Below are 22,188 nucleotides of genomic sequence, written 5' to 3' on the forward strand. Positions count from 1 at the left end.
TAATTTTTATGAACATTATAAAATTTAATCATTTGCTAATCAATCAAGTTTATTTTCAAAACAATTTTATACAAATTTAATTACCAATAATAATTTTTTAATTATGTAAATTATTTCTACGATAAAAAAAAATTTTTTACTAATAATTTTCAGAGTATTTCTTTTTGATTGTTTCTATCAAATAAATTCCACTAAATTTTCTGCAAATAAATATACAAAAATCATATATTTTTTCCAATAAACAATGAATTTATTTATCATTAAAAATTAAAGAAAATTGAAGCTGCAAATAATCTAGATCCATGTCTCTCCCAAAATTTAAAATTACCATTTTAAATTTCAACAATAAAAGAGGTGTTTAATTGTTGCTCTATTTTTGCTGATACATGAATGATAATAAAATTTAGATACGTCCCTGGTATAAAGCTCCAAGCGAGTGCATAAAATGTTGAAAATTAATCTGTCACTGTCGTGAATGACCAAGCGTGGTGGTAACAGAATGTTGACCGGTTCTTGGAGCAAAAAAAAAAAATAATATATTTATATAAATTGGAGGGGAATTCTATTATTTAACTTGGGTGAAAGTTTTTGAATGATTCCAGTATTTTTTATTACAAATATTACAATAAAGCTGTGTAAAAATTGTGCAAATTGTGTACAAATTTAGTAGAAATGTTAAACAATTTTTCTACGGTGTTTGTGCATTAATGACACATCATATAGCTTATATTAAAATATACAATTTCTATAGACATAAAAAAATTTCGCTGGTTTCTACGCCTTTGGTTAATCGAAATTGCGCAAACTCCACGTATAATTTGAGTGTAAAAAAAATAAAGATAGCAAGCCAACGTGCATGAGGATAAATTTTTAAAAAAAAATATAAAAAAATAAATAAATCAGACTGCTGTTGAATTTAGTCGAGCCTTCTAAAACATCAAAGAGGTAGGGATATTAAAAGCCAGAAGAGAAGCCTCGTGATATCATTTTTATTTCGCTAAGTTTGGCTTCATATGCATTTTAATATATTGTGCGGTATACAACATAAACTTAATTTATATTTATTCCATCAAAATTATGTTTAACACATAAATTATAAATACCAACTTGCTCCAAGCTTAATTTTTTTTTTAAATTTAAGTATGTATCTTTAAAATTTACTTTTAATTATTTGTTAATAATATTAAACAGTGTAAATAATTAATTAAATTTATTTTTATCAATGCATTTATAAAAGAGACGTTTTCAAGTAGTAGTTTTTTTTTTTTTTCTACAATGTGTGTAAAGACAGGTCGATGCACATTGATCGTGTGATATCAGGTTAACGGAAAAATTTTTTTTTAATTATCAAAATGTGTAAAAGCAAGTATTTATTATTATTATTATTTTAATTCAATTGATAAAGTTTATAAAAATCAAGATAATAATTATGTGTGTGAAAGCTAAAATAAAAATAAAAACCTTTTTAATTCAAAAGAATAATATTTATACTGATATGAATAAATTGATTATTAATAAAATATCATATGCAGACTTTGAACATTTAAAATTGACACACAGTTAATAATGCAGACTCATTGATGTCATGAATTAATATAAAAACGTAAACACACTCAATAATTTATTTATTGTAAAATAGTGCGTTATTGTGCATACTGTATGTATTAATTAAATATTTTTATTATAAAATATATAAAATTTTCAGTGTCATCAAGTTCATAATGATAATATAAAAATTTTGATAAATATGAAAAACAATTAAAATTAATTATATAATTATTTTACTGTCAATATTATTATCTGTCAATGTCCGGAAATGTCATGTTGACTATTTTAATTTTTTCATTAAAAAATATATTATTTTTTCTATTGCAAATATAAGTATAAAACATGTATATGCACTTGTTATAAAACCTGTATTAATTTATCGCTTTTAACTGCTCAATATTAAAGTTGGACTTTAGACTCGAATCATTAGTATGCGTTCTACTTTACTCGTGTAAATATCATTTTAAAATATATGAAAAAAAATATATTTATAAAAACTAAAATATACTTGAAATTATTATAAATTTAAATATTATTAATTTTAAAAATACAAAAATTAAATACAATATAATTTTGTTAATATTAATTTAAATATTGTTAGTTGTTTGGTGTTTTTTTTTTCAACTAAAATTGTGATTAAAAATAATTAATTTGATGCAATTTTTAAATTTCAGATTAATAGTTAATAAAATAATACACAAATGTATCGAAATATGATAACTCTTGTACGTGGAGTACAACGTGTGGGAACAGTATTTAAACATAGCTCAAATATAATAAGAATATCATCATTTAATAAAATTTCAACTGCTTCAAAGGCACAAATAATTGATGGTAATAATGGTGAAAGAATTTATACATCACCATATGGAGACATTGATTTACCATCATTAACAGTACAAGATTATGTTTGGAAAAATATGAACAAGTGGCCAGAACGTATAGCTGTGGTATGTACCAAAAATTGCAATTAAAATTGAATTATTATTGTTAATAATACCTTGTTAATTTATTTTATAGGAATGTGGTATTACTGGAAGAAAATATACATATGCACAAGCACGTGATAAAGCAAATTGCATTGCAAAAAGTTTGAAGAACATGGGACTTCAAGATGGTGATGTTGTTGCAATAATTTTACCAAATTTACCAGAGAGTCCAATATCATTTCTTGGTATATTAGAAGCTGGTCTTGTTGTTACAACAGTCAATCCAATGTACACAATTGGTAAATTATTATTACTATTAATTAATATGTTAATTTACTTTTATTGTTTATCAATATTATCATATTCATTTAAATATTTTCAATACAACAATAAATTCTACTTGAACTTTGATCTGACATTTTTTTTTATTTTTTAAAATCTTATCTAACAAATTCAATGATTCATTGAGAATTAAAATTGAGGTGGGCTCGTCAGTAAAATGACCTTCGAACAACGCCCATCACTATACTCATCTCTCTAGACGTTGTAAATTTATCTGATATTTTTATTTTAATCGAAAAACAGACTTTGGACTTGTGCACTTGAATAAATTGATATTAATTATGTTACATAATAATAATAATATATTATTAATTATATTTTATAAAATTATATAGATGAAATATCAAGACAATTGAAATTTTCAAAAGCAAAAGCACTTATTACATGTGGTACAATTGCTCCAAATGCTGTTGCTGCTGGACGAGCTGTGTTACCACCAAATGCACCGATAATTGTTGTACAAGATACAAAAAATTCAAGTGTACCTGATGGAACAATTTCTTTCAAGGTAAATTGATATTAATAAATTTCTTTTTTGTAATGTAAATTAATAAGATTTATATAATATGAAAATTATAAATAAAAAATTAACAGGATCTCATCGAAAAAGGTTCTAGCTTGCCACCAATTAAAGAAGTATTTCGTTCACCAGATGAACTTGCAATATTACCATTTTCATCTGGAACAACTGGTATGCCAAAAGGTGTGCAGCTAACACATCGTAATCTTGTTTCAACAATTGTTATGACTGACAATAGTTCAACACTCATGAACACTGGTAATTTAAATTTAAAAAAAAAATACATTTTATTAAATTCTAGAAAAAATATAAATGGTTTTGTTTTGTTAAAATGATTTACAGGATATCAAGATATAATTATAGCATCAATTGGATTTTTTCATATTTATGGAGCAGTTGGACTTATGCTACCAAGACTTTCTGATGGAGCAAAATTAGTAACACTACCATTTTTTACACCTGACTCATTTGTCAATGCTCTAGCAAATAATGAGGTAGATTGAAAAATTTGTAGAAATATTTTTTTCAATTGTTTTTAATGTTTATTTAAATATGCAATTAATTTTACAGTGTACTTTGATGTATTGTGTACCATCAATGATATTATTTTTTGGAGCATCACCACTAGTAAAAGCTGAATATTTTAAATCTGTGCGATCAGTATTTAGTGGTGCAGCACCACTTGCTGAAACTGATGTACTTAGAATGTATGAAAAATTTGGTATAACAAGTAAAGATCTACAAATTGCACAAGGTATATTTTTAATTAAATAAAATATAAATATCTTATAATTGAAAATTAATAAATAAATAATTATTTTAGGCTATGGATTAACTGAATGTTCATGTGTTGCATTTTTGGAATTATCAAATCGTAAATTTTCTAGTATTGGTCGTCCAATAATTAAGTGTGAAGTGAGATTAGTTGATCCAAAATCAGGTAATGACATTGCAAATACAGGTGAAACTGGTGAAATTTGGCTGAGAGGACCAAATATTATGAAAGGATATTTAGATAATGAAGAAGAAACAAAAAAAACACTTCAAAATGGATGGTTAAAAACTGGTGATATTGCATACTTTGATGATGATCTTGATTTTTATATAACAGATAGATTAAAAGAACTCATTAAAGTCAAAGGATTTCAAGTAATTAAATTATATAATTAATGTCTTTTAAATTTATAATGAAAAATTCATATAATTATTGTGGAATTTTTAGGTACCACCTGCTGAATTGGAAGCAGTATTGAGAACACATCCAGATATTGCTGATGCTGCTGTTATTGGTGTTCCTGATGCAAGATGTGGTGAGGTACCACGAGCATTTGTTGTTTTAAAAGATAAACATAGTGCCACTGAAGAAAATATACAGAATTATATGAAAGGAAAAGTATCAGAATTTAAAGAACTCAAAGGTGGTGTAAGATTTATCAATCAAATTCCAAGAAATGCTACTGGTAAAATATTAAGAATAAGTTTAAAAGATCATAATTAATATCAGGGTAATTTAATTCTCTTTTTTTTTTTTTTCTTATTTTATAAACAATTGAGCAAAAAAAAAAAAATTATAATATAAGATAAAGTAACTTTTTCATTAGAATAAAATTAAGCCAATTTTATAAAAACACTTGTGCCTTTTAAAATCATTTAATATCTAGAAATTCTCTAGCTATTTTGTTATCAATATATTGTAAATCGAAAAAAAAAAAAAAAAATACTTTTATTTGATGTTAAATATTGTATAATAATTTGTAAAGAAAAAGAAATTATTCACAAACAAAAAATAATATATATTAAATGTTCTAAATTATATTAATTGTTTAATTTTGAATTGAAAATTTTTTTTATTGACAAATAGAAACAAAAAACTAAAATTAATACGATTAAAATATTTTCATTTGTTTATTTTTTTACCAAACGTGAAACAATAATAAATTAATTAAAAAAATTTAACAAATCATCTAATTTATTGCCTCAACTTTTATTTATAATAATCAATTAATTTATTTTATTTTTTTCAAATAGGAAGACAATAAAAATCAACAATAATTTATAAAAATTGTGGTTTTTTAAATTTTATAAAGATTATTTTTTTATTTAAACATCAACATGATAAAATAACATCTTAAAAATTTATCAATTAATTTTTTAGCTATATTATTTTTGATTATTAAATATTGCTTGTAATAAAATATAGAAATTTATATTTTAAAACAGCATATTTTATATTTTTATATAACAATATTAATAATATTTTAACTATTATAAAATGTAATTCTTTCTTGTGCTTTTACTCGTTGTATATATTTTATAAAATTTCATTAAAATGTATACAAAAGAGTGTATAATAATAACATTGTATATAAACTACGTAATTGACATGTGGTAGATATTATCATCAAAATTGATATCAGCCTGCTGATCAATAAACATATTTATTTTTCTATCAAAAAATACGTTACGGTATTTTTGAGGTACCTGAGTTTAACGTAAATTTTCAACTCTAATTTATCTACTCAAAGAACAAAACAAAAAAACAAAATAAATCTTATTGCTATTATAAAAAATTCTCTTCAAGTAGATAAAATAGTCAAATGATTGATGCAAAGAAACAATAAAAATTGACAAGCAATTGTTGACTTATTTTTAAAAAAGAAATAATAAAATTGAGTTTGTAATTAGTGCAGTATAAATAATTGCATCATTGATCATTAAAATGACTACTTTACTTTACATGAATCGATAAACAATAATTAAAAAATATAAAATAAACGTTTTGAATAATAATAGATGTTTCTAAACAATATTTCTAACTAAGCCAATATTTGAGATTCTATCTCTGGCATAAAACAAATAAAAACAAATAAAATAAACAATAAAAAATTAACATTAATAAAATTTTCAGTTTGAAACTGAAATTAAAAATAACTTAAATTATTGACAAAAAGAAAAAAAATAATATTACTTTTTTAATGTAGTCTGTTGTCTTCAAGATCAACAATAATGGATAATATATATTGTCGATTAATATTATCAACTGGAAGTTGAATGATCAATACATAAATTTTCTTTTCAACGTGACGATGGTTTTAAAAGTAACTTGTATCGTTCACTTGATGAATCTACAATAAAAATAAAAGAAAAAAAATATAATTAAAAAATTCTAAAAGAAAAATAAAAATTAAATTAAAACAACTTACCCTTAATTGTTTCAATTAAAAACATACTTTCATCTTTCATATTTGCAACAACATCATTAGAAACAAGAACATGAATTGCTTGTGGGCCTTGTAGTAAAATGGAATGTAAACGATCATTTGGTAAATTAAATGTAGCAAGTAATTTTGTAGCAAGTGCACCACTTGTTAAATTATCAAGATAAATAACACGCCATATTAAAACTCCATTTGTATTTTCAATAGCAAAATAAAGACGTAATTTTGGTGTTGGTGCTTTTGAATGTAATGCATTAAATAATCTTATACCATCAGCAATACCACATATTTGTATTAAATCATCACGTGATAAACGTAATATATCAGCAGCCGAAAAATTTGTAAATGTTGTTTCAAATGCTTGAAAACGACTAGCACGTAACCATGCAACAGTTTGTACAGCATTTGCATCAGCTGATAATTCAACTGATGTATTATTATTTACTTCATTACATGATATTTGATCTGGTAATATTGATACTGGTGATACTAAATTTTGTATTGATCTTGATACATTTGTTTCTTCATTTGATGATTGATCCAAATTATTAACCAGTTGATGTTCTGGTGTTGCTATTGATAATGCAACTGGTACCACTGTTAATGGTGAAGATGTATCTCCACTATTTGATAAATTTTGTGATGTACTGAAACAATAATTATCTATTAATAAATTTAATAACAAATAAATATGATAATGCTGAAAAATTATGTTTTAATTTAAAATTATCTTACACATTTTTTTTTCCATGTCTCAATATTCTTGCAACAAAATTACCAGAATTAAATCTATTATTTTTTCCAAGTCTTTTAACATTATTTTCATTACGTCTTAATATATTAAGACTAAAAAAAAATTTACGACTAGATTCATGAATTATTTGGCCTGGTTTTTCATTAAATAATCTATGTAAATATCTAGCTATTACTTTGATACCTACTGATCCATATTCATCAATTGTTATCTCGTAAACCAATAGCATTGGTGGTCTATTATTTTCGTTAAGTAACCACTTTGACATGTCTCGGGACATTTCAATTTAATTTTATTAATTTTTTTTTTATTTTAACAACGAATAACAGTAATTATTTGTAATTTTAAATTGAATTATTTTTCATTGTTGTTGTTGATATTTTTTTTTTGTACTTAATTTTGTGTTTTTTTTTATTTAATTTTTAATTTTTTTGTTTATCCTAATTTGTGTGTGTGTGTGTTATTTAATCGAATGATAATAATTTAAAAAAACATCGGTCTACCGATGATCAAGGTTCTCGTCAGCTTATGAAACGTGCCTGGTCTGGATGTAAATCCTCACGACAGCCCAAAATTTTTACAAATACAATTGTTGATTTTGGTGTAAATTTAACTATTGACAACTCCATCGAAACGTTGATAATTTTAATAATATTATTTACAATAAATTTATGACTGTTGTTAAACATACAGTATTTTTTTTTTTCTTTTGTTAATTTATTGCTTAATGAAGCAATAAAAAACATTCCCAGAATTCCAGTTTATTGTTATATTTTTTTTTTTCAAAAAATATTAAACGTTAAAAAATATATAATTTTTCTATAATCAATGTTTTACTAGCAACCAAGTAAAAAAATTAAAAAAAAAAGAAAATTTAATTATAGAATTTACGACGTGTTTTGTTGTTTTTCAGTTTTTTTTTTCTATTCTTTAAGAGATAACAATTTTACTGATAATAAACTTCAAGCAAACATTTAAATAAAATTTAAAAAATAATTGAATATTTAATGAAAGATAATTAAACCCAACACTAACGGTAAATCATGACTGCAATTCTATTAAAATCAACTTATCATCAAGTAATTAATAATAAATATGAAATATAACTTTAAAAAATTCACAAAATAGAACAAATTTTAACTAGATAACAGAGTGAAAAAAAAAAAAATGAGTTAACGTTCACTGTTAGTTGCTTGTTGCCTTGTTTCTATACTGACTGTTCACCCGAGTGGAGGTACTCGAGGCCTTTCCTTCACAGTATATAATTTAAACAAATTTATCTTTGTCTTTCTTGTTTGATTATTCACTCACCGAACAAGATAAAAGAGGATAAAAAAAAATATAATAATAATTTCTAAAATAAAAAGCCGATTGAGCCAGTTTTTTTGATGATATTAAGCTAGTCTATTCTGGCTTTAGTTTTAAAATCAATTAGTCAAAATGATTTGATTAAAAACTATCAAGTTTTATTTGATTGTATTTAATGTATATTTTTGGTGTTTGTTCGTTAATTTCGATATGAATAACTGGTGTGTGTTCATATGATAACCGCACAAGGTGGCACAGCGCTGTTGTTTCATTTATAACACTGCTGGTTTATGCTGGTTCAAGCTAGTTTAAGTTTGATTTGACTTGATTATATGTTGTTTTATAATATAGGATAGAAGCCTCGAGTTTGACGAATCACGTGCAACTGTATAAACGATGTTAAATTAACGCAAACACTCACGTCTCACACATACACCTATGTAATTCGTTTTATTTCTCTTCTTCTTTTTACGAACCACCAATGCCAACAACACTTGGTTTGTTATCAGTTATATTTTTTTAAAACTCGTTTTATGATTAAGTCAGTTTTTCACAGTATCTATATGATACTAGTGATAGTTAATATGACATAAATTTGTAACTTTGTTGTTGATTTACTTGGCCTCTTTTTTTCTTTAAATGACTTTACGTGTTTTACCCAATTTATACAAATTATTATCATCACAATATCCTCGTTTAATACTGCTGAAGTATTGTGACAAACTAAACTTGCTATTTATGAACAATTGAACTTCAACTATGTGTTAAATAAATTGAAAATAATATTTACTTCATAAAAAATTAACTTCAATTTTTGTGACCTAATTGTTTTAATTAAAATGTACTTTCCATTTTAATGCTCATTTTGTTTTTCAACATAATCATTAAAATATTATTACTTGTTATTCTAGTGTTAAATATTTATATATTTAAATTTTTTAATTATTATATTAGAGAGTTAAAAAATATTATTTATATTACTTACATTGAATCATTTGTTATATAAGAACTGCCTTCATTTTGAAATGATGAATTTATTGGTGACAATGCTTCAAATGATATCTGTTAACAAAAAATATAATTAACATTTGAAAATTTAAATTATTTTATTTATAAATATTTTGATAATATAAATATTTACATCTGATAAAACTGTGCACTCATAACTTGGCTGATATTTTTCTTGTTCATGTGGTGGACGTCTCATAATTTTATCACGATCTTGTTTATGTTTACGATCAGCACCTTTTAATTTAAATACTTTAATTTGACATGATGCTGCATGTAAACGTGGTCCACCTGGTAATTTTGTTTCAACTTGAATTCTGAATGGTACTCCTTTTTCTCCACCATGTTTTTTTGGTGTAAATTCAGTACTTATACAATTAACCTGATGAAAAACAAATTAAACATTAAATTACATATATTTTAATAATAAAATTATATATAAAATTTACCTTAATATAAATTCCAACTTCTTTTGTTGGATCCCACATAAATTCTATGCTATTTTTAGCTGATGAAGATTGTGAAACATCAATCATTCCATAACTCAATGGAACATCAATTTCAAGTAAACGTTCACCAGGACGTCCACGTTGCCAAGCTAACATTTGTTCACGTTCAGTATACTGTAGACGTCTTTCATGAAAACAAATACGTATATTTGACTGCAAAAATTAAACAGTTATTAATATTTAAAAAAGCTATTAATTTTATTATTAATTAATTAAACTTTACCTTTAATATTTTACCACGATATGCTGATAAATCACCAAGTTTTTTTAATTTAATTTCATATGATTGTCCCTGATTGAGATATGTCAAAGTTTCTTCATTTACTTTGGTAGCAATGCTGGTAGCAGCAGCCAAAACATATTGAAATCTGTATTGAAATTCAAAACGAAACACAAAATAATTTATGAAACAATTACAGTCAAGTGTTTCTGTTTGTTTAAATTAAGCAAATTAAGTTTAAATATATTACCGACTATCTTCGTTAAATTCATTGCCTTGTTGTGATGAAGATACATGATTTCCTGATGATGATGTTGGTGGATAATCATCATTGTTAGAATACAAAAGTTGATGAAGGCTTGTTGTTGATGATTGTCCTGTTTCTTCATTGACATTGCGTGGACTATTGTTACTATTGCTGACATTGTTAATGGCATTGTTATTTGTCGTTGTAGATGATGTTGTTGGTTGTGTTGTTGTCGTTGTTGTAATACCCATACTTGTTGTATTATTATTGTTGTTATTATCATTACTATCAGGCTCAACTGAATGACCAATATTATTATCTTGATGAGTACCATTGATATTTATTTGTGTTACATCATTTATACTGAAACAATATTTTAATAAATTATTATAAACTCATGAAAATTTAGTACATAATAGAAATAATACTTTTACAATTAAATAAAAAATTATTTGATCTATAAAATAACATGATGATATTAATTTTAGATAAAAAAAAATATGAAGTTTATGGATGACATGCATTTTTAGTTAGATATACATTCAACTTTTTTTTTTCCATTTCAAATATTTTATTATCAGCCGAATTATTTATAAATAATTATATTTTTTTAATCAACAAAACATAGACACTCACTTGTTATTGTTAATATGATTTTCTGGTGAAGGGGCTTCCTGTTTGAAGACGGTGAGCGAAGGCAATGCCAACAAGGCTTCACTGAAATTTAACCCCATTCTTCAGAATTATAAATAATTTATTATAAAAAATAAAAATAATATTAATAATTATAAACTACTATTAATATTATTTCTATTTTTAAATTATATTTTACCTCGGCTTGACAAATAACATTTGTAGTAAAAAAAGAAAAAGAAAAAAAAAAAAAAAAAGTTGTGTGTAAATATTTATGTAATTTAATTGTTGATATATGTTGTTGTTATAAAATATATATATCAATGTTAAAATAAATCCCTTCCCTGATGAGGTGTTAGTGTAGATTGTCGGGTGAATTTTACTCCTCCTACAAAATGAGTGATATCAAGCAAATGGGTTAGTTTATAACCGACGATAACTGGATATTCAAGTACCAAGTTAAACTCTACCCCACAAACGATATCATAATAAAATATATATTTATATTACACACATATACTATTAATTTATGTGCTCATAACTAATTCACATTATTCATTAAAATTATCGACACTAATCAATCAGTCATTCATTACAATGTCACACACTGAGATTAAAATACCAGATATCATTTAACATATTTTTTTTTTTCATGATGTTGATGATACAATGATAAATTCAATTATTTTTATTTGTATAAATAAATAAATTTATTGTTTACCTCATATTGTAAGATGCAACAGCATTTGCTAAATCATTTGCAGCAAGAGCAGATAATGGATCATCAAAATCAGCAACAAGATGTTCAGCAAGTTCTTCAACTTGTCTTGATGACCAACCTTGTGCAGCACTATTACTTCCTACAAATATAATCATATTAAAAATTAATTATTTCTTATAATAAACAATTGTTTTTATATTATTTTGGATAATTTATAAATGAGCAATTTTATATGTGTGATTTTTAAACTCATAAATTTTATCCGGAAATTAACAATTGACCCATCATTGTGGTATATAACTAAAAAACCTTTGAGATAAGTCTCTCCTTGTTTTTTTTTTTTTTTACGTTATGGCCTTGGTCAAATCAGTGATAATGCAATAGAATAAAATTAAATGATTGTCATTTGAAATGGAAAAAATAAAAAAAAATAATAAAATGTAAATTACCGTCTCTTCTTGAATGTTTTCTATCTAATTCAGTAATAGATTGATGTGATCCAGTAGCACGTCGTTTGAGGCCATTGGATGATTGTTGATAACCTGATTGATTATCAGATGTTGGTGAATTATCACGTGATGATATTTCATTGTTTAAATGTTGTGAATTTTTAAGTGATTCACGTTTATCATGCCACAATATTGCACCATCTGAAACGTGATAACCCATTGGTATCTGTAATAATAAAAATAAATAGTCATTATTATTTATTATGCCTAGTTATTATTCTTGTGTTATAGGAGAATAACATACTTGTTGAGGTGCATTAACATCACGTACATCATAACGTACTGGTGGTGATAGACGTTGATATGATGGTGATGATGAATGACCAAGCCACATTGTTCCATTCATTGATTCTGTACTAGCTTCCATCATTACTTGTAACTCCATTTATGAATGTTTACTTATTATTTATTTATATTATTATTAAATTATAGATATATTATTTTATTATTGTTTGTTTTTTCTTTGATATTTTAATTATTGATTTTTTAAATTTTAAGTTAATTATACTTTTACGTATAATTAAGTTGAGAGGCATAGGAAAAAAAATAATTTAAATCATATCAGCAGAATTCAAAGTCCATTATCAACAAGTCATGTACCCACATAATATTGCTTTTTATATATATTTTTTTTTTTCACTGTTTTATTTATTTTTTTTCTTGTCTCAATTTAAATCCATTTTTTTTTTTTTTGTTTTTTTTTTTTTTATTATTTAATTAAAAATTTATTTATTCTTTTTTATCAATAAATTTAAAATAATATTTTTTGCATAAATTTTTCTCTTTGGTTTTTAATGTAAATTGTACTTTTATAAATTTTTTTTTTTAATAATTTCATTTTATATTGAGTACTTACATATTAAAAAAAAAACATTTTTGTTTTTTTTTTTTTTCTCTTTCTTTTTGCCAACAATATAAATAATATTTTGGGATTTTTTAAAAATGATTTATTTATTAATTTTAATGATTAAATATATGAAAAAAAAAATGAAGCAATCAATAGGTGATTGTTTTTTTTTTTTCTTTATATTTTAAAATCACCCTTAAAACATTACGAAAAAACTGTTATACAATTTTTTAATGCCAGTTGTTTCACGCTGTCGATGTGTTTCTAATAAAGCACAACCCCTGGACTTTAATGACATAAAACGTGAAAAAACAATAAAAGCGTCTTTGAAAACCATTGCAATACCTCGGCTGAAAATCATCTTGACTTTAATATTTATTTCAATGCAATCAATCAAATTTTTTATAAATATTTTCACTTATCAAATAAAACTTCTTTTTTTTTTCCTCTTATAAAATTCAATTTGTACTCAACACAGACTGTTTCTCAATTGAGCAATTTAAAGCACAATCAAGACAATTTTTATTACAAAATTTCGTTGATATTTTTTAGAAAAATATAAATGTTTTTTTTTTTTTGACACAAAATACACAATTAATAAATCCAACTGTTACTGTTATTTAAAATATTTTCAAGTGTTTATTTTAATCACTTTTTATGAATATATAATTGTGTAATGAGTATTAGCTTGTCGTCAAGATTTTTTTATTTATTTAAAATTTTTTTATCATTAACAACAACTTGTTTGTTGATATATTTTTTTTTTTTTATTTTAATTATCTTTGTTTTGTTTTTGATTAACTCTCTTTCTTCTCTTTTCTATCACAAACGTTTTTTTTTCTTTCTTCTCCAATCTCTCTTCTTTTAACAATCCTTTTTTCTTTTCTTTTTTTTTGCCTAAAATCTATGATGCACAAATTGTTTTAAATTTTATTGGCGACAAGGGCCTTGACATGTCGTATAGTCACCACATTTTTAACATCCTTCGCTCCATTGCGACTAATTTGATGATACTTTTTTTCATTAAAAAAAACTAAATATATATTTAAATTGTATTTTTTAAAATATATAAAACTTTAGCTATTAACAAAAAAAATTTAATAATTGTTAATCAACAATAATGTGTTGAAAAAAATGAAAAAAAAAAATATTTAAAATCCAGTTGAATATTCACAATGCACATCAACAAGAGAGAGGATGCTGTTAGTGATGATGCTACTGAGGAAGTGTTCAATGATGCCTCTCAAATAGCAAGAGCCAGTAGAACTGTGCCATTCGATTACCGGAAGACTCTAATATCCTCGAGTTCTTCGTCAAGCACTCTATCTGATGATGGCAAACTTATAAAACTCAAAAACTCAAATTAACATTTAACTCACAATAAAACACCTGTCACCAAAAAAAATATAAAATAATTAACTTGTTTAAATAATTATCATTATTTAATTATACTTTTTTATAATCCTCATTTAGCTTTTCACGTTATATTATTAATTTTATTTAAAAAACTAATGAAAGTTATGAGTTTAAATAAAACTTGACTTGTTGATGTATCGATAAGTTGGTTTATAAAATATAACTGTTCACAGTAGAGTTATCAAGACAAGTAATGTAACAATGCAATATAACGACAGAGACTTGATAGCTTTGAATTCGTTTAAATTATGACAGAGATGATGAAAAGCACGTTGTAATAGCGCAGAATTTGTGTCTCAAAAGTCACAGAGAGATCAAACGTCTGACCAATAAGATATCGTTCTCGTCTCGGCATCAATTGGTACCACTCATAATTCAACGTCTGAATATTTCATACATGTATCATAATCATTTTGTTTGATCAAAGGTATATCTTTTTGTCGACAATATATTTTACCAAACAATTTACTCTCATCAACAATAAAATTTCTGAAAAATAAAAATATAAATAATAATTAATTTATCAAACGACCTCTGTATATTATAATTGATAAAATTTATTATAAACATCAAACATTTTGATAATGAATAATTTAAAAAAAAACAATTTTTATTATTGTTTTTTCATGTTAAATAGTTTAAGACAAATAATTATGACAAGTTAATTTAACAATATAAATTTTTTTTGTTGAATATTTTTAATTTGTGGAATAAAACTTTATATATAAGCTGGTGTTACTGAGACAATTGATGTCAATCGTTTAGGTCGACTACATACGCCATTCGTTATTAATTTTTTATTTTTTTTTTTTCTATCAATAAAAATTCAAATATAAAAAAAATTCGCGTATATGCAACTGATATATGCCAAGCTGCAATGTCATGTCTATAATGTTAATTGGCTTTTAAAAAAAAAAATTAAAGCAGGAAGTTGTTTGTCGAAGGGAACAGGGTGAGGGTTCTTTTTTAAACTATTTATACGAGTTTATGGTTTTTTTTTTTATTTATTTATTCAACAAACATTAAAAAATGTATTAGAATTAAATAATGTTTCCTGTTGCTTGATCAACAATGAGCATGTATTTTTGAATTTTGATTTAAATAAATAAAAATGATTTACAATTGAAAAGACACGTTTTAAAGTACTCGACATTAAAATTAATCAACAGTTATTTTAGATGACATTGACGATGTATACCAATGATGAATTACAAACGTTTGAATATCATTTACTTGATAATTTGAGTGTAATAAAAATTGTCTATATAAAATCTTGTTTAAGTAAAATTATATTCAATGGATTTTAAGCGTTGATAAAATTTTTCCATACACGATAACGATGATTTAAACCAGGCAATGTATGTAAATATGCTTTTGTTTGTAAAACACCAAGTGTCTCATTTGTGTTGTTATAAAATATCATTGATACTCGTGAATGTAGTAGAGCCATTGCACAAAGTGGACATGGTTCATTTTGTAAAAATATCCAATAATTTGTACATAAATATGCTACATCTTTTGGATCATCATTAGTATCATCTTTTGGGCAATAAAAATTCAAACTATCTGTTAAATTAAGTCGATCTTTGAGACATCCTGGATAACACAATGGAAGTTTAAATTGTAATTTTCTTTTTCTTGATGTTGAATCTAAAGGTGATGATTCTTCATGAAGTTTCCATGCACCACCTCCTTGAATTTTAGCAACTAAATCAATTGCCAACATAGCAGCATGCCACATTGGATGTTTGTCTGTTTGTGATGTTGTAACAGCAAGTAATTTCATTGAATCATCATTTGGATCAACAATAACAGCACTACCATGACATTGTAAATTTTTAACTGATGTTACATCAACAATATCAGAACAAATTTTCATACATTTATTAATTATTTCAAGTTGATTATCATTGAAAAATTTATTACTCATTATTGATTCAATACAAGGATCAGGATGAAAATTAATTGGCCAAATTTTTGATGATATTTGTGCTTGTAATTTTGTTTTTGGTGATAATGCAGGAACAGATATTATTTTAATATTATCATTGAAAATATTTAAATTAAAATTTTCATCAATTAGAAAACTTTTTAATTTTTCAATTGAATCAAATGATTGCTCGATATTATTGTGTTTATTATTTTTAACAAATGCAAGTAATAAACGTCCTTCAGAGCAACGTTTTAAATGTCCAAATCCTGGTAGTATATTTGTTATTTTTTTTATTGCAATTGATGTATTTTTTTTGTCATTAATTATTCCAATAAATGCATCACATTCTGGTATATTATTTGTAAATTCATCACCTAAAATTGGTATTGGATGATTTATATTTATTCTTTCAATTGTTGGATCCATTGATGATGATTTTTTTTTAATATTTGATGACATTTTTTCACTCCGTTATCTGAAAAGATGGTATCTTCATTCTTCCCAATTTCATCCGAATACATTTTATAAATTTAAAACAAAAAAAAAACCATAAACATAGCAAAAGGAAATATGATTTTAAAAGGGTGAATTGAAATTTATTTATCTAGCTAAATATTAAAGAAAAAATTGAAGAAAATGAACGAATAAAAAGAGTTTTTTTATTGGAAAATTAAAAAAAAATTTATATAAATTTAGCTGCAGGAGGAATGATTTATCATAACTATCAAGTTAGGCCATGGTCAAATCAGTTGACAGAGTTATAGACAGTTACGTGATCATCTTATTTCAGAGAATTAATATAAATGAATTTTAAAAATATTTAAAAATTATAATTTCGATTAAATTAAATAATATTATTTCTATAAACAATTTATTTATAAAGCTTTTAATATAAAAAAAGAATTTATAAAGAAAATAAAATAATTATTTAATTTAATTGAAAATATCTAATTAATTTTGTTTTTGTTGATAAATTGGCAATAATTCACAGACATTTAATCAATGACTAATACTCAAAAATTTAATTGATCAATAGAAAAATAATTAAGATCACAAACTGCTATAATTTACACGATATTTATTTTGTTTGATTGAGTCTTGTTTTTTATTATTTCAATTTTTTTTTTCTCTACGTAATTGACAAGTGTATTTATCATTCGAAATACACGTGATTGAAGAAGCACGCATTTATATCTAAATAACAATTACCATCATCCAGCTAAACAATTAACACAAAATTAATATTTTATCCAGCAAAATAAACATTGAAATAATTTTTTAAATATTTACAATATACTCCCATTTCGAATTGTATTTAGAAAAATAAATGATCTATTATTTAATTAGCTGACCTTGACCTGAATATCTTGACAATCTTTCCATCTAAAAAGCTCAAGGAAAAATGATAGTTTGTTATTTTTTAAACAGCTTGATGGATCTACAAAAAATTTTTAAAAAATGTGAGATATTAAATTGAATGTTATTTAATCAAATTAGTCGCATTTATTCCCGCCTTCATTTTTTATTTAATTTTTAAAATCTATTATTACCAGACATGCCTGAGTGGTAATCAACAGGTTATCCAGGGCTTGTTTACTTTTGTATATTTGATATTTTAATGATAAAAAAGTTAAAAAATAAAAATGTCTTGTTGCTATCCAATTGTGGTTATGTATGTTTCAACATCTTGCCTTGTGTCAAATTAAATAATTTAATATAAATATATATTACTTACTTGTTTTATTTTTTTTAACATCAATTGTCCAATATTAATGGCTGTTTTTTTTTTTTTCCAAGATGGAATAACACGCGTTTCCAAAAACACAGATTTTTTATAGAAAAAAATTATGTGAACAACTGGTTTTAAACTTTGTGTTGAGTACATTAACCTAGTCAATCTGGGGGGGAATATATAATTGTAATTTATGTAGACGTATGTAAATGAGAAAAATTTATAAAAAAAAAAAAACGTGTACACACTTAAAGTTGATGATAATGGCGCCTGATCAAACGTAAAGTTGTGTTAAGAATTAAGCTGGTATCATACTTTTTTATCTGTACATATTGAAAATTAATCAGTTTATGTTTGTGTATGTTTTTTTTTGTGTGTTGATAAACATATGTCTTCTTGGAATTTTTGTGACGTAATTGACGTATCAACAGTCGGTACAAGCCGATAAATATTCAACTGAGAAATTTAAAAAAAACCCTCTTTAATTTTCTCAATAATTAATTGTTTATTTAACATATTTTAATTTAAAATAAATTATTATTCAAGATTTTGGTGTTGATATTTTGTTAATATAAATTATGGAGCAAATTGAGGTATCCAAGAGTGTACTCTTCGATGACGTCCAAAGTTACATTTTGGTGACATGAGTGCTAAAATAGCAAGACCAGCACCAAGTAAAGATACACCACAAAGTACACCAGCAGTTATATCATGTAATGGTGAACCTGAACGTGGTGATTTAATAGCTATTAATAAAAGACCAGCACAACTTAAAGTTGCTAAACCAGCTAAGCTAAAACCAGTCCATGTTTTTCGTAGACTTCTACTGGCACCAGCAAGTGCACAACATATTCCACATCCAGCAGCACTATCAAAGTAATATCTACAAACAAAAAAACAAATATCAACATCACTGAAATTGATGATAAATATTTTTTAATGTATTTATAATTTATTGATGATTGATTTACCTTCTCCCCTGGGTCCAAGAAAGATAAAATGCTAAACCACATGTTAAAATTCCAACAAGTACAAGAATTAATGGTGCACTTTTTCTATCACCTTTGTCTAAACCACTGGCAAATGTTGTATTAGCTTCACTATTTGGTGGTGATAATGGTGGTACCTAAAATATTATAAATTTTAAATTAACAATGAATGAATATTATTCAAAAGATAATTTAATAATGCAAAACTTACAACAGCTGTTCTTGCAATAAATGCATTTTCCACACTGTCAAATGGTCTTTTTTGTGTTGATTCATTACGAGATGGAAGAACCTGATACTTGGTTGATCCAATAACCATTGGCAAGGATTCTGATGTTGATTCAACATATGCATATCTTGGTGGTAATTCATTATACTTTGATGTAAATTCAATTGGTGATGCTGCTAATGATACAGTACCATCTTGATGACGTGATGTATATCTTGAACGACCACAATTACTTGCTGGACATAGCTCTTGTTGTTCATTCAATGGAAGACATCTTCTTGCTGGTGGTATTTCTTTATTTGGTGTTGATGTTTGAGGTACTCTACCAGGTGAAAATGCACGTTGTGGTGTACCAGATGGAGTACCACGACGACTTGTACCAGCTACAATAACACGTCCTAGAATAAAAAAACAATTAATAAATTAAAAGGCAATACATTAATTATTAATATAATATATTTATGTATAATAAATACCAGTTGGTGATGCAGTTGTACTTGCTGGTGGAGTTGCATATTGTAAACCTCTTTGTGGTGTTCTACGTCCTGGTGATAAATTTCTTTCTTCTGATTTTGATCTTGGTTTTCTTGGTGTTGTTAATATTTCATGTAATTTTTGTGTTGCAATATTATTTCTTGATCCAATATTTTCACGTAATTCAATTTGTTCACGTAAATTACGATCAGGTAAAATTGGTGGTTCTTCATCCTGCATTGGCAGTCGTGCGTAACGACCTAAAAAAAGTACAAATATTTCATATAGAAAACTGCTTATTATATGCATAAAATTATAGACAGTGTGGTTTTTTTTTTTTTTTCGTCGAAACTTATTTAAAAATACAAAAAAAAAAAAAATGAAAAAAGTTTACCTCGAGGGGAGGAGTAGTTGGTATTTATCCAAGACGAAGAATCACCATCTGTAATAGCTTCATCAGCAGGAACCAACGCATAACGTACAACATTATTATCATCTTGTCTTAATTTATGTATTTTTTGTGGATTATTAATATCATTATCAACACGATTAACTGGTACTGATAACATTGTTTGCATTCGTTGACCATGATAACTAGCTTGTCTATGAAATTGTAAATTTTGACGATGATTAACTGTTTCAATTCTTGTTAATGATGCTCTTCTTTGTAATTGAATTGGTTGTTGTAATGGTACTGGTTCATCATCATCATCAATAAATTCATATCTTGATCTATTATCTCTTTCATAATTTATTCTTCTATCACGATTTTGTGTTTCAATATTATTTATATTTTTAACATGTCCATCATCAACATAACAATATCTATCTGGTGTTTTTGCATATCTAACTCTTGTATCAAGTTCAATACAATTATTTAATTCTTGACGTGTTTGAAATGTTGGATTTGTATGAGCATAATGTGTTTGATAATTAGCTGTTTCTGTTTGTTGATTTTGTATTTGTATAATTGCTCCATTATTTATTGTACTTGGTGGTGTTGGTGGTGGAGGTGGTGGTAATTCATCAGTTTGAAATTGTTGGGGTGGTGGTGGTGGTAAATCATCAATATGATCATTATGTGTATATTCTGATTGTTGGCAAAATGATGGATTTGTATAACAATGAATTGGAATTGGTTGGCTTGATTGAGACATTTTAATTATATCCTTCTTTTTCCTTTTTTTTTAACTAAAAATAATTTTCAATTTTAACAATAATATCTATATCTGTTTTTATAACACATCACTGATAATTTTATTCAATTTTTTTTCTTTAAAAAACCACTGCTTTTCACTAATGCACTTTTGTTTTTTATTTTAAAAAATTTCTTTCACTACTTTTACTAAACTTGGAGTAACTAATTTAAATTTTCTACAATTTGCTTTGTTTTTATATGATAATTGTTTAATAATTTATAATAAAATTTTAGATGTATACTGTATGATTGTTAAAATAAAACTGATGGTATGTTGTATAAAAATAAAACGACCGTTTGTATTAAATTCAGTGGTGAAGGATAAAGAAAGAAAGAGAACGAGTCAGAGACAAACAGGGCAGCTGCACATCGGTAAAACGAGAATGACGGTTTCCGTAGTAAGTTACAGAGGGGTTGATACGGGCCCGGTGGCGTTTTATTATTTTTTTTTTTTTTTTACATTTATTTTGCTGTTGTCAAGTATATATATGCCCTACCACTTTGTGCATTTGCTACCACCACCATCACCACTAGCCAATGGTATTTAAAAACATCCAGGCCCTGAATCTATCAACGCATCAACAAGCACATTGCAACATGATCATATTGTCTAAAAAGTCAACCAAGTCATTCTAAAAATTTAAAACAATATGACAATTTAACTCTGAATAAAAAGCTGATGATGAATAAAATTTTTCTATGAAATTTCGACAAATTTAAATAGATTTTCTTTGACGAAACATGATGACGATATGTACATAATTATACTCAATGAATGTGTTTGAAAATTTTTCTAGCAGATGTGACGACCGTTACGATTTTAAGGAGCGCGTGCCCCTGTTCATCATACAGCTGCTATTATTTTTTTTTTCTTTCTCTTTTTATCTCTAATATACAAAATACT

At 25.1% G+C, this 22,188-nt stretch overlaps 4 protein-coding genes across 11 annotated transcripts; 1 reads left to right on the plus strand and 3 right to left on the minus strand.

The window, feature by feature from the left end:
- Positions 1-469: 469 nt before the first annotated feature.
- On the plus strand, positions 470-5,944 carry LOC122853241 (4-coumarate--CoA ligase-like 1). Of its 7 annotated transcripts, none has more exons than XM_044153592.1 (9): positions 470-945; positions 2,223-2,498; positions 2,569-2,776; positions 3,155-3,327; positions 3,414-3,597; positions 3,682-3,833; positions 3,910-4,093; positions 4,163-4,488; positions 4,562-5,944. In XM_044153592.1, the coding sequence occupies exons 2-9, from the start codon at positions 2,250-2,252 to the stop codon at positions 4,835-4,837; spliced, it is 1,752 nt and encodes a 583-aa protein (XP_044009527.1). In that variant the 5' UTR covers positions 470-945; positions 2,223-2,249; the 3' UTR covers positions 4,838-5,944. The 7 variants fall into 7 exon arrangements, with proteins under 7 accessions (XP_044009527.1, XP_044009524.1, XP_044009531.1 ...); XM_044153589.1 differs by having other exon boundaries at positions 471-945; positions 2,227-2,498; XM_044153596.1 differs by having other exon boundaries at positions 940-1,140.
- On the minus strand, positions 4,751-18,806 carry LOC122853232 (transcription factor CP2-like protein 1). Of its 2 annotated transcripts, XM_044153571.1 has the most exons (12): positions 18,398-18,806; positions 12,711-15,218; positions 12,407-12,632; positions 11,958-12,096; positions 11,240-11,320; positions 10,607-10,966; positions 10,360-10,504; positions 10,077-10,289; positions 9,761-10,009; positions 9,605-9,681; positions 6,543-7,204; positions 4,751-6,464 (listed from the first exon to the last, which is right to left on the minus strand). In XM_044153571.1, exons 2-12 carry the CDS (start codon positions 12,849-12,851, stop codon positions 6,415-6,417), a joined length of 2,343 nt encoding a protein of 780 aa, XP_044009506.1. In that variant the 5' UTR covers positions 12,852-15,218; positions 18,398-18,806; the 3' UTR covers positions 4,751-6,414. The 2 variants fall into 2 exon arrangements, with proteins under 2 accessions (XP_044009506.1, XP_044009507.1); XM_044153572.1 differs by lacking the exon at positions 11,240-11,320 and having other exon boundaries at positions 18,398-18,805.
- LOC122853259 (probable inactive tRNA-specific adenosine deaminase-like protein 3) lies at positions 15,463-17,134 on the minus strand. The gene has a single exon (XM_044153621.1). The coding sequence runs from the start codon at positions 17,119-17,121 to the stop codon at positions 16,033-16,035; it is 1,089 nt and encodes a 362-aa protein (XP_044009556.1). The 5' UTR covers positions 17,122-17,134; the 3' UTR covers positions 15,463-16,032.
- Positions 18,807-18,949: 143 nt separating the features above from the next.
- Positions 18,950-22,188, minus strand: LOC122853237. Its single transcript, XM_044153584.1, has 5 exons — positions 20,481-22,188; positions 20,089-20,346; positions 19,595-20,010; positions 19,366-19,520; positions 18,950-19,277 (listed from the first exon to the last, which is right to left on the minus strand). The coding sequence occupies exons 1-5, from the start codon at positions 21,241-21,243 to the stop codon at positions 18,971-18,973; spliced, it is 1,899 nt and encodes a 632-aa protein (XP_044009519.1). The 5' UTR covers positions 21,244-22,188; the 3' UTR covers positions 18,950-18,970.

The sequence above is a fragment of the Aphidius gifuensis genome, linkage group LG3 (genome assembly GCF_014905175.1).
Source record: "Aphidius gifuensis isolate YNYX2018 linkage group LG3, ASM1490517v1, whole genome shotgun sequence".
NCBI classification, from domain to species: Eukaryota; Metazoa; Arthropoda; class Insecta; order Hymenoptera; family Braconidae; genus Aphidius; species Aphidius gifuensis.

Excerpts from the sequence above, each read along its gene's own strand:
- LOC122853241 (XM_044153592.1), top strand. The coding sequence starts at position 2,250 with ATGTATCGAAATATGATAACTCTTGTACGTGGAGTACAACGTGTGGGA. Across the intron at positions 3,328-3,413 it reads ATGGAACAATTTCTTTCAAG|GATCTCATCGAAAAAGGTTC; the intron begins GTAAATTGATAT and ends AAAAATTAACAG. Across the intron at positions 3,598-3,681 it reads TTCAACACTCATGAACACTG|GATATCAAGATATAATTATA; the intron begins GTAATTTAAATT and ends AATGATTTACAG.
- LOC122853232 (XM_044153571.1), bottom strand. The coding sequence starts at position 12,851 with ATGGAGTTACAAGTAATGATGGAAGCTAGTACAGAATCAATGAATGGA. Across the intron at positions 9,682-9,760 it reads AGTGCACAGTTTTATCAGAT|ATATCATTTGAAGCATTGTC; the intron begins GTAAATATTTAT and ends TTTTGTTAACAG. Across the intron at positions 6,465-6,542 it reads TTTAATTGAAACAATTAAGG|ATTCATCAAGTGAACGATAC; the intron begins GTAAGTTGTTTT and ends TTTTTATTGTAG.
- LOC122853259 (XM_044153621.1), bottom strand. The coding sequence starts at position 17,121 with ATGTCATCAAATATTAAAAAAAAATCATCATCAATGGATCCAACAATT.
- LOC122853237 (XM_044153584.1), bottom strand. The coding sequence starts at position 21,243 with ATGTCTCAATCAAGCCAACCAATTCCAATTCATTGTTATACAAATCCA. Across the intron at positions 20,347-20,480 it reads CAACTACTCCTCCCCTCGAG|GTCGTTACGCACGACTGCCA; the intron begins GTAAACTTTTTT and ends TACTTTTTTTAG. Across the intron at positions 20,011-20,088 it reads TACAACTGCATCACCAACTG|GACGTGTTATTGTAGCTGGT; the intron begins GTATTTATTATA and ends TTTTTATTCTAG.